Raw genomic sequence first — 13,282 nt, 5'->3', positions numbered from 1 at the left:
GGAGCCCCACGAGCAATACACTAGAAGAAATCCTAAATCTATATGATTAAAGGTAAAAGAGATTATTTACATTTATTCTAGGTGCAATATGACACTAGAGATTATTCATTCATTTTCAATGTATAATACATTATCTAGGTGTGATACAACACTAGAGATTATTTATTCAATCATTCATCATAATGATTGAGATTTTTTACACATTAAGAAAATACACATGAGCTTTATGACTATTATGCATTATATAATTTCATAATCATTATTTTACTATATGTGAAATGAATATGAATACAATCTTAAGCCAAGTATAGATTCATACAATTTAACTGTAATATTATTATATTTAACCGATATACACATTTAAACTTTGTTTAACGTTCTGCAATATGGATTAATCTATGCAGAATTGTATATTATATTATATTATATTATTTATTCATTGACTACATTACGTAATACATTTATTTACAATTATATTGTTATATAATACTTGTATATTCAGATTACAAATCAAGCACTATTATTATTTTCATAATATTACTATAACATTTCATTACAATATCAAAAAAATCATGATGTGATTTTTGGCGGGCAGTATGTTCACACTCATGTATCATTTCCTCATTATTTTATAAATAAGGAAACTAACTGCCTACTTCTTTTTCATGTAAAGTATGTAAGTTGTTACAATTCAGTTGGCCTTATTAACAGCTTTATTAACTGGCTCATTGTTTAGTCCAAATTTACACTTCATACAGTTAACATGTACATACAGTAAATTACATACATTTTTCAACAATATACTACAAATTAAATTAAAATGTGAAACATATAATGATCATTATAAGTTATGAAAATATATTCTTTAAAAAATAACTGAACAATGTATTTTATTTACTACTAAATATGAACCAGCAAGGTTAATAGACAGAATAAGTACACCTAACCAAGGTATGGCACCAAGGTGGTTTTTATTCGAATATCCACCTTAGCAGATAAAAAAAAGACAAAAAGCATAGGATATGTATTCCTAAAAATAAATTCTTAGTTGTTTGAAATCACTTATTCAACTGTCTCTCAGGATCAAAGATCTTAAGCCTAAAGACAAATCCATTATCTGATCTCCTACTGTTGAAAACTTTTTTAATTTTGTAGTGACCTACTAGGAGCCATGCCAATAAGAGAAGCTTTCTGCTTTTCTTCCATATTCCTTTATTTTCTTGAAGTGCACCCGTTTTTCTTCTTCTGGTGTCTTTCTTTTTTTATCTACAAAAATCGTTACTATATAAATTATTTTTTGAAACTTCATTTCATTCAAACGGTCCTCCTCTTTTATCTTAAGGTTTAGAAATTTCTTTTTAATCTGCTTTACGTATGCTGTCTGGCATTATAGTTTCCAAAGTATTTTTGAAAATTTCCTTATTTAGTATTTTTGGATTCGTTTGAATGTGTGTTCAAGTAACTCTAATCCTTTTTTTTCTAATTGCGGTTTTCAAATCTTCTTGGGATTTATAAATTTCCCTATCTAATTTTAGCCTGTATCTTTATGTTTTTCTAGGATTGTAAATTCTCTGGTTCAAAGTATTATATTATTCCATACATTTACATTAATGAATTTTTTTTGGTATTTTCTATTTATTTTTCTATGATTTTTTTTCAGAGTAAACCTAAAAGATCACAAATTCTTCTTCAGTTTGGATCTACCACATTTGGTATTAGATGGCCGTTATGTTGTTGATGGTCGTGTTATTCTTATACCAGTTAAAGGAAATGGACCTTTAACTGGTGATATTTGTAAGTAATATAGAATCATTATCTGGATTTAATTATTTAAATATTATTGACTTAACTCTGATTTAACCAGATAAGATGTCAAAAAAAGTTGGTAAGGATGAAATTAAAATTTGATTTGCTAAACTTTCCATGAGCCGAGTATTTTTATACCCCACTCTTTACCTATTAATTATGCTCATTCTATTCAAGTCGTGGTTTTGAAATAAAGTATGACAAAGTCATGAAGTATACATCAAAATGAAAAGACTCTAAATCCATTAGATTTCTATATGTGCTCTTTAATTGCCCTCCAGACATTGACAATCTTCATTCTCTTGCCGTACATGATAGAAAATCAGCTTCACTGGTCCCTTCTTTTAAAATTTCCAATTTCTTATTTGAATAGAGACAAAAATCCATAAACCCCCAAATAAAAATCTATAGTGGTATGACTCCTTGCTAAGAAATTGTTTGATTTAGGTAATCTTGCATGAATGTGGCAGAAGTAAAGGAGTTTCTGTTTAACTGGAGAATAATATCATCTAGTATTTGGAGCACTACTTATCTCACAAATGTATCCAGGAAGTTATTTCCCGTTTTAGTTTGAAAAAAGAAAGGACCAATAATTCTGTTTCATGCAAATTATCACACGTTAACTTTTGATTTGTCATATTGATGTTACCTAATGAAATGTGAAGGTTAAGTATTTCCATATTTGAACATTATGTACTCGTCCCAAAACATAAATTCATCACTAAAAATAAACACGTTTAAAAATTCTTTAACATGGTCTAATCAATCCAGTCTTTAACGAATTCAAAGCATATAATTTTGTTCTATGGAACATTTTTTCTAATACCTGAATTTTATAACCGTTGAAGAGTAGTCATTTTTTGTAAATGTTATGACAGTTGTGTTTTTGGAATGCCTTTTTCTACAGAACATTTATACACTTCCATACTGATTTTTTTTTGGGTTATACAAATAGCTTGTTCACACAGCTTATGTGAACTAATTTAAATGTCCTGAATTTAATTCAGTAAGATGGCCACTTCTCTGGGTTTTTTGTCCCGTTGGTGAATGTTATTTTCATGTGGTGGTTCCTCGTTGAACTCCAATGGTATTCACATCTAACAAGTATAACAGAGTCAAAATTAGCAAGCAGCAAAATGCATTGAACCATAATTATGGTGACTAGCTTTCACGCGATTACTGACCTTGTAATAAAGTGTACATTTGTTGGTACTAGAACTTGCTGATATATCAAAAACTCTTGACAGTTTCTTTTCATTTTGATTGTACTTCATGTCTGTCATAATTTGTTCTAAAACTATGACTGTTTGATACCATTATTTTACGGCACACTGTAAATAGGATTAATGTATTGTAAAACAGGTAAGCTTAAAACTCTAAAGTCGTTCAGTGAAATAAAGATTCTGACTTTCTTTTATTAACAGGATACCATTTTGAATTTTTCTTCTAATAAATAGATCTATTTAAGTTACTTTTCTGTTATCAGAAAAAATCTTAGGCAGTCTGTTTGGTATAATGGTTAGCATGCTGATTTCTAAATTAGATGGTCTTGGATTCAATTCCCAGCAAGGATTCTTTGTAATTTCATTCATCTCATCTTTCTTGTGAAAATATCCGTCCATGCCCAAGGTTGTAACACTAAAATAAAGTAAATTATTATAAATTCAAGGAGAAAGATATGCGTTGGTTATTTAAGTAAATTTGTGAACAAAAATATTAGCAAACAAATAACAAAAGCATTTTTTTATTTAGTAGTTTAAATAATATTAAATAGGTGATAATCAATTTGATTGAAGATTGGTTGTAATTAAAATGTCTCTCAGTTATAAAGTAGAAAAAACTTGAAAATTTGATTAAAAATGTACTAATGAATTTGTTTTTTCCCACTTCATATAAAAATTATTTAACTTAGTTCTAAACAAGCTGTAAATAATTGAGATTGTGAGGATATTTGATGTGTTGAATTTTGTCAGTAAAAATGGAATTATTATAGACTTAAAAAATGAATGAAATGTAAATTATATTCATAAGCAACAAATAAATGAGTAAATTATGAATTATTTACATCACTCATAATTATGCATTATACATAGTATCCAAGGAAGTGTTGGCTGAACTTAAGGAACTGATTCAGGATATCAAAATAAAGAAAAAGTTTACTTAGACAAATGCCTTACCTTGCTTCATTTTCTCCTTGTTTGCCATTTTCCGTTTTTTCAATAAAAACTTTTATTTTAGGAACGGTTTCAGATATTTTAATGAAATTTGATGTACAATATAAAATTTGATATACTACAATATGCTAACTTATGCTATAACAATACTTATGCTATACAATATAACTTATGCTATATAATATGCTAACTTATTTACTTTATAAAATAAATTTGAACATTTTACCTTTGTTAGCAGCTGCTTAAAGTTTTAAATCATTAACTGTTCTGTAAATATTATTTTTATCAAACTATGTTTAAAATTATAAAATATTAAAATTATAAAATATTAAACCTTTTTATTGCTTCATTTTTTCAAACTGGTTAATAAACAGTTGAGATATGGCTGTCATTATTAAAGTGAGTTGCAAAAATTAGTCTGACAATTTTGTGCTTGTTCTACACAAATGTTTTGTTACCATTTTAATGTTCTATTATTACTAATAATAGATTTTATGATTAATCATGTTTAATTCAGTAGATGAAAAAAGTGAAAACAGGAAGGAAGTATATATTTTGAACATCTTTTATAAACATTTTTACTGAATGACAAAATAGCGGACAGAGGGGAAATGCATCAAGATAGGACATTAGCTCAAATGAATGTTTTTATTTATTTTGATTTCCTGAACAGTTACACCAACCAGGATACTTTGTAGCTTTGTTTTGGACGAGATTGTGAAAACAAAATTATTTAAAGCTATCAATTTAGATTAAAAATTGAACCAAATTTTGGAGTTTTTAAACTCACTTTTACAGCAATCTTCAGTGACTTAAGCTACTGTTTTACATTATAATCAACTAATATTACTGCTGATAAGTTTTGAGTTAGGGAGACATTTGTTTAGAATATAATCAAATAGCATGCTGGATTTTAATTACTTCTTTAAAATCACTGTTATGTGTTTGTGTATTTCATTGATTATATTTAGATAAATTATATTACATTATTTCAATATAAGTATATGTATATATATATATATTTTGTAATATAAAATAGCAGCACTAGTCATTGAAAAAGGCCCTAATAGAAAATGAAAACATTAAAAAAACTTAACTGTACAATATTAAACAGAGTGTATATAAATTTAGTTACTCCCTACTTTATTTATTGTAATGTCAATTTACCAATGCTATATCTATCTGATTTGGACATAAATATTATTTTTTTGTACTACGCTAAAATTATTGCTGCCATCTTGTTTCCATCATATTGGGTTCAACTTTATTTCTTTCAATAGTCCTATTGGTTACATAACATATCAATCCCATGTAAAATTTGACAAAAAAATTTGTGTTGCAAACCTTGTATATCTCTAACTGACTTAAGATGCTTCTTTGGTCAAGCTGTGAATTATAGAAAAATAATAATCTAAAACAATTAGATTTATAAAAATCTATAGATTCATTGATCTTCTCTTAAAATCCTTTGAATTATTAGAACTAAATATTCAGCATTCATATTATTCATTAACTTAATGTCGATTTAAATCTCATACAAAATATTTAACCCAATTCAGTACAGTAATATCATTCGGAACAAAACCAGTAGCAATTTTGTGGGAGCTCTATTAGAAACAAACAATATGGCCGATCATCCTGAAGAATTCCTGTAAAAATGAAACCATATTCCAGTAGGACAGTGCCACCCCATCCCATTTCTATAGATAAGTAGTACAGCTTAAATGCTGAATTATTGAAAAAATAAAAGGTTGGAAGAGGATCAGTGGAAAGGCTCCATACAGGTAGGTCTATTCTCCAGATCTTAAATCATTGGAATTTTTCTTGAGAGGCTATTTAAATTCCATTGTTTATAAAGCCTACACAGCAGAGATTGAAGATCTAAATAACAGGTTAATTGATATGTTCAATTCTTTGCCCACGATATACTTGCAAATGTAAGGAAAACATTTCAAGATAGAATGTCCTGCAACTGGAGGTTCCATTTTGAACATTAATAATAACAAAGTAATAAAAATTTTTTTTAATTAATGTTACCTGTTAAAATGAATAAAAACTGTTTCAATTTCGTAAAAGCCAATTGATTTTTATTTTTACTGATAATTTTTAATAAAAATTAGGTATTTAAAAGTGATAAAGAAATATTCTCACTTGGTAGGCTTTTTAATAGCACATACAATATTGAAAAAAGAGATCTCAGTGTGTAGTTTACACCATCAATTTTTTCATGAAATTTTATCTGTAAATTATGTGTCACATGGCCATACCATTAAAAAAAATAAAATTGAATCTAAAATAGCAGAACAAGATAGCACCAAAAGCTTAAGAATAGGCTAAAAGATGTATGAAAAAAAAAGTAGATGTGGTATTGATCAGGATTCTCTAAATTAAAAATTGTAAGAAAAGCTTTTGCGAGTTGGGAGTTACTTTTTACACTCTGTATAATAAATATTTAGTAACAAAAATCATAGGTTTTTATAAATATTTTAACTTCAAGGCAAAAGCAATATTGTTTGACCATATTGGAATTAAGAAAAATTTTATTGTTCCATGATAATCTCTCACTTAATATGATGCTCAATAACGCTCAATAACTTAATTCTCTGATAACATGTTCGTACACCTTAGCTAGCACGTTCTATCCATTTTTAAAATTTGGGTAATTTAAGCAGAATAATTTTCATTTGAAGTGAAGAGAAATGTGTAAAACATTATTACAGGATAAAGAAGAATCATTATTAATATCAACAAGGGTATAATTTGATATCTGATAAGTGTCTTTCCTGCCAACATAAAAATTATATTTATTAAAGATTTCAATTGGATACTTGAAGTAGAAGCATTTTCATCAATAATTGAGAAAAGAAAACTGTGTAACATGCAAGATTTTTCTTGCATAACTTGTGTAAAAATGGTATCTATATGGTATCTTGTGTAAATGGTATCTCTTATGCCTTCCTAAACCGTTCCATCCAATAGCGATGAAACTTTGGGAAATGGTTGGACGCATGCTAGGGAAGGTTTCTGAATTAGTTTGGACCCACTAGGTGGCACTGGTATCGAGATATTTTGAAAAATTGTATGTATGGTTCAATTTGCCTCATATTCAAAATACATGTTACTTACATGGAAAGAATTATCTCTGCAAAAAATGAACCTGCTAGATGGCGCTGGGGTTGAGATATTTAGAAAAATTATATTTACGGACCGATTTGGTTCATATTCAGAATATGAATATTAGCTATGTGAAAAGAAATATTTTTGCAATAACTATACCTGCTAGGTGGGACCGGTGTCGAAATATTTATGAAAAAAACAAACAAATATACAAACAGACTTTTTTTATTCTATATATATATATATATATATATATAGAATAAAAAAAGGCATGTTCGTATATGTGTCCGCTAAAAACCAAAAAACTAATGGACCGATTTACACGCGGGAAAATGGAAAACGGGGAAAAGGTGGAAAGAGAAAAGGGGAAAAAAGGAAACTGGGAGAGGGTTGAAGGCGAAGGTGAAAGGGAGAAGTTGGAAAGGGAAAAGGGGGAGGAGAATAAGTGAAAGGTAAAATTTATGAAGTTTACTTTTTTAATTTTTTTATCAAATTTTCAATTGTGTTCATTTAAACTCTCTCTCCCCCGCTCTCTCTCTCTCTCTCTCTCCATATATATATATATATATATATATATATATATATATATATATATATATATGGCCGGCAACAGCGAAGTATTGCCGGGTCTGCTAGTGTATAATAATTTAAGGTGATAGTCATATATAAGAATATGTGATCCATTGTTGCGATGGTAAGATAATTAGAAAAATATAATAGATAACGAAATTAATTAAAAAATTAAATTAAATAACTCTATTTTTAATTCTGTCCATTTTTAATTACAGATAAAGCTAAAGCAAATGTCACTTTAGTCGGCGAGCTGATAAAAAAGAATGGTGAAGATTATATACACTATACAGATATGAAGATTAGATTTAAAGTCGGCAGTGGAAAACTCAAACTTGACAATTTATTTAATGGAGAACGTGTATTAGGTAATAATTCTTTTCACGTTATATCCTTTAATTTACTAGTCTTTTCTTTTTTTTTTAAATAATCTGCTTTTTAATCTGATGCACTTCTCAACTTCTATCTATTTCATTTTAATTTTTTTCATTTTAAAATATTTATTTATCCTAGATCTTAATTATCTATTTAAAAACTCTCTGAGTATATAGGTGAGACAGAAGTTAACTTAAATCTTTAATACTAATTTTTCTTGGAGGAAACAAATTCTTTAATGAAATAAAATCATTTTCAATTAAAAACCATTTTAATTTTTATTTTAAAAAAAAAAGAATAAAAATATGTAATAGGTACTAATGTAAAAAATAAATAATAAAATAAAAATGTCAAAAATATCGTAATTTCTCTGTGAACTTTTAAAATTTCTTAAGATTACTTAAATTTAAATAATCTTTTTCTATGGACATTTATAATCTTACTTATGCTGATGTCATAAATTAACATTTGTAGGTGACTTGACCGAAGACAAATATTACTAACAAAAATAACTTTGATTCTACATAGTATAAAAAGTAATCCATGGAAAAGAAGAAAAGTGAGAAATTAAATGTTTCTCTTACCTTCTTTATTAAGTTAAACATACAGTTATATATTACTTAATCCTTTAAAATCCTTTCTAATCCTTTTTTTTTGTCTTCAGTCATTTGACTGGTTTGATGCAGTTTGACTGGTTTGATGCAGCTCTCCAACTCTCCAAGATTCCGTATCTAGTGCTAGTCGTTCCATTTCAGTATACCCTCTACATCCTACATCCCTAACAATTTGTTTTACATATTCCAAACGTGGCCTGCCTACACAATTCCTCCCTTCTACCTGTCCTTTCAATATTAAAGCGACTATTCCAGGATGCCTTAGTATGTGGCCTATAAGTCTGTCTCTTCTTTTAATTATATTTTTCCAAATGCTTCTTTCTTCATCTATTTGCTGCAATACCTCTTCATTTGTCACTTTATCCACCCGTCTGATTTTTAACATTCTCCTATAGCACCACATTTCAAAAGCTTCTAATCTTTTCTTCTCAGATACTCCGATTGTCCAAGTTTCACTTCCATATAAAGCGACACTCCAAACATACACTTTCAAAAATCTTTTCCTGACATTTAAATTAATTTTTGATGGAAACAAATTATATTTCTGACTAAAGGCTCGTTTCGCTTGTGCTATTCGGCATTTTATATCGCTCCTGCTTCATCCATCTTCAGTAATTCTACTTCCCAAATAACAAAATTCTTCTACCTCCATAATCTTTTCTCATCCTATTTTCACATTCATTGGTCCATCTTTGTTATTTCTACTATATTTCATTACTTTTGTTTTGTTCTTGTTTATTTTCATGCGATAGTTCTTTCGTAGGACTTCATCTATGCCATTCATTGTTTCTTCTAAATCCTTTTTAGTCTCGGCTAGAATTACTATATCATCAGCAAATCGTAGCACTTTATCTTTTCACCTTGTACTGTTACTCCGAATCTAAATTGTTACATCATTAACTGCTAGTTCCATGTAAAGATTAAAAAATAACGGGGATAGGAAACTCCTTGTCGGACTCCCTTTTTTATTATGGCTTCTTTCTTATGTTCTTCAATTATTACTGTTGGTTTGGTTCCTGTAAATGTTAGCAATTGTTCTTCTATCTCTGTATTTGAACCCTATTTTTTTCAAAATGCTGTACATTTTATTCCAGTCTTTGTTATCGAAGCCTTTTCCAGGTCTATAAATGCCAAGTATGTTGGTTTGTTTTTCTTTAATCTTTCTTCTACTATTAATCTGAGGCCTAAAATTGCTTCCCTTGTCCCTATACTTTTCCTGAAACCAAATTGGTCTTCTCCTAACACTTCCTCCACTCTCCTCTCAATTCTTCTGTATTTATATTATATTTTCTACGTTCATCCATCAGCTGCAATATATCGTCTGAAACCCAAGGTTTTCTACCAGTTCTCTTTATTCCACCTAAGTTTGCTTCTGCTGATTTAAGAATTTCCTTTTTAACATTCTCCCATTCTTCTTCTACATTTTCTACCTTATCTTTTTTACTCAGACCTCTTGCGATGTCCTCCTCAAAACTCTTCTTTACCTCCTCTTCCTCAAGCTTCTCTAAATTCCACCGATTCATCTGACACCTTTTCTTCAGGTTTTTAAACCCCAATCTACATTTCATTATCACCAAATTATGGTCGCTATCAATGTCTGCTCCAGGGTAAGTTTTGCAGTCAACAACAAGTTGATTTCTAAATCTTTGCTTAACCATGATACCTTATCTTTGCTTATCTATCTGATACCTTGCAGTATCGCCTGGCTTTTTCCAAGTGTACATTCTTCTATTATGATTTTTAAATTGGGTGTTGGCAATTACTAAATTATACTTTGTGCAAAACTCTATAAGTCGGTCCCTTCTTTCATTCCTTTTGCCCAGCCCGTATTCACCCACTATATTTCCTTCCTTGCCTTTTCCAATGCTTGCATTCCAATCTCCAACTATTATTAAATTTTCATCTCCTTTTACGTGTTTAATTGCTTCATCAATCTCTTCGTATACACACTCTACCTCATTATCATCATGGCCGCTTGTAGGCATATAGACATTAACAATCGTTGTCGGTTTAGGTTTTGATTTTATCCTTATTACAATGATTCTATCGCTATGCGTCTTGAAATACTCCACTCTCCTCCCTATCTTCTTGTTCATCACGAAACCTACTCCTGCCTGCCCATTATTTAACGCTGAGTTAATTACTCTAAACTCACCTGACCAAAAGGTGAGTTTTAGATTAATCCTTTAAAATGCTATTAATATTCAGCCTTGCAAGTACAATATTATTTGTTTTCATGACATCAATTTGTTCATAACAGGGATGCCGATTTCATTTATAGTTATTGTAAGGAAATCTTTGTAAGGCCTAGCTTTACCCCATAGGCACATAAATTAGATTAGATTAGAACTTGATGAATGCTGTACAACACCTGTATAACATTTTACTGTATTGGTTTTTTGCTGTGTTTTCCAATGGCGCATGCATTTTACATATGCTTGTTCACTCTTTTCAGTTTATTTTTTTTACTCTACAGTAAAATTACTGATACAATAAGTTTTTTCATCTGTCTTTATCAACAAAATTGTACAGGAAAAACTGTTTACAATGAAAAAACAGTCACCAGTGGCCCATAAAGAGATTCATTCGACGCAGTATTTTTACTGTATGGCTTTTGTACTGGAGGTACAAAAGCTGTTCAACACAGACTCGCATCGCTTCTGCTGCTTGTTGCTTGTATATATTTTTTTATGTAAATTATTTCTTCTTTACAACCCATTCCAATCTACTTAATAGGTTATAAACATCAACATTCGGAACTAATCGAAAAATTTAATTTCATCTCCTCTTCTCTTCTTCATGAACATCATTAAATCATCATCTCAAGAAAGAAACTCTGACTAACAATGTTTACATCTAAAGAACAAATAGTTCAAATCATGGTCCAATTTTCCATGTTTTGTACACTGTAGAATTACTATTTTATGTTCTATGTACAATATTTATTTTCCTTTTTTTAAATTTTGTGCTTTATGAATATTAATTAAAATTGAAATACAATTCACATTACTGATTCATGGTGAAGTGGTGGCATCTCAACTTTTAAAGTGGAAAGTCCCAGTTCAGATGTTAATCAGTTGTTGTATTTTTCATGTTTATAAAATTTCCATTCCGCATTCCTACAGCTTCATGGTGTAGATGGGAAATTAGGCATTATTTACTTTTTTCTGTTGTTTGTAAACAACCACATACATAGCAAAAAATCACTAATTTTTGGGTACTTCATTCTTGATTCTTAATAAATATTAGAGCTCATATTAATATTTACTCTTTGCCATTGTATTCACAATTTTTATATAGTTCAGTTATATTTTGAAAAGAAAATTTATAAAAATAATTTATCATAATTTTTGTTCAAAAGATTTTATTTAAGCAATAAAATCAGGACAGGGAATCCATACTTTTTTTTTAACTCAGAACATAAGTACATTGAAGAATCATTTTTTATATCTGTGTGACTTGCACAATGCACAAATTCTTGAACGTATTATCCTAGAAACTGAAATTTTCTATACAGAATTATCTCAGTTAAATTCAAAGGTGTATCAGATTCATTTTAAACTAAATGTTTAAATTTTTAACAGGAGTCTAGACAAATGCCGAAGAAAAGAATAATCATAATTATTCAAGGTCTTTTCATAGAAAAATTAATTATTGTATACCATTTGATTGAAAATTTCACATACTACATACAAATTTATGTTAAATTTTGCTGGGTTCATAAACACTTTATTTTTCTTTTTTTCGTTTTAGCCACTATAGACTATGTTATTTCAACTAATTCACTTTTCCAGTTTCTTTTTCTCACACATTTCCTTCATCATTTCCTGGTGCTTTTCTTTTCTTTCTTTTGTCCAGATATACTTCTTCATTTTTTTGTTTTTTCCTGGAAACTGATTTTTTTCAATTTCTTTCTTGGTGGTGAATGTTGTTTGATGCCTTCTAGTTTTAGTTCTTTCATTTCTCTTTCACACTTGTTATTGGTTTTTAGATTTTTAAAGTGTGTAAATATCCTCTTTGCCAACCTATTAGGATTAATGCTTTGTTGGTGTTTGTAAAAAGGGATTTTTCTTGTTTTGATTACATTCAATATTTACTCTATGTTCATTATTGCAGCCTCTTCTGTATTTTTCTTCATCTTTGATGAAGAAGGGCCCTATGATTGTTTTGACTTTATTTTTCAATTTGTAGACACCCTATAATTCTCTTTTGACTTATTGTGAAACAATTTTATCCAAATAAATTTCCCTTTTTTTATTTTTTGTAATGTAGTTTCTTGTTATTAGGCAGAACAACAATACGTTAAATAAAATTTTTCCATTTCAGTATGGCAGATAGTAAGCAATGCAACCAGTTCAACTAATGAAATGTTTACTGTTAGCCTTCACTCACTGAGTGAAGGCTACCTGATAGATGATACCTTGTCCAACTTCATTTTATTTTATTGTGTATTCTATATCATTAATTATTTTTTTAAGTATTAAAAGTAAAAAAATAAAAGGAAATAACTCCTTGTCAGTCATCAGTAAGTGATGTCCAGTGTTTGATAAAACATAAAGTAATAGTTAATTTATTTATTTTTAAATCAAATATAAGCTTACACACAATTAGAGTTATTTTAAGATA

At 28.9% G+C, this 13,282-nt stretch overlaps 2 protein-coding genes across 3 annotated transcripts in view; one reads left to right on the top strand and one right to left on the bottom strand.

Moving 5' to 3' along the window:
• The window catches only part of LOC142332723 (protein takeout-like), a 75,983-nt gene that overhangs the window by 61,520 nt on the left and 1,181 nt on the right, over positions 1–13,282 (top strand). The window contains exons 4-5 of the mRNA XM_075379316.1: positions 1,661–1,794; positions 7,886–8,035. Coding sequence (XP_075235431.1) covers positions 1,661–1,794; positions 7,886–8,035 — 284 coding nt within the window. The remainder of the gene's footprint in view (positions 1–1,660; positions 1,795–7,885; positions 8,036–13,282) is intronic.
• LOC142332724 (uncharacterized) overlaps positions 3,198–13,282 on the bottom strand; it is a 79,760-nt gene continuing 69,675 nt past the window's right edge. Inside the window, exon 5 of one of the 2 annotated variants that reach the window (XM_075379317.1) lies at positions 3,198–3,444. The gene's annotated coding sequence lies outside the window, so the exon portion shown is untranslated. The remainder of the gene's footprint in view (positions 3,445–13,282) is intronic. The other variant, XR_012758402.1, reaches the window with a different exon arrangement.

Source organism: Lycorma delicatula, chromosome 12, assembly GCF_047948215.1.
Source record: "Lycorma delicatula isolate Av1 chromosome 12, ASM4794821v1, whole genome shotgun sequence".
Lineage (NCBI taxonomy): Eukaryota > Metazoa > Arthropoda > Insecta > Hemiptera > Fulgoridae > Lycorma > Lycorma delicatula.
The sequence above is the reverse complement of the archived record's forward strand: the minus strand, read 5'-3'. Positions and strand labels throughout refer to the sequence as shown.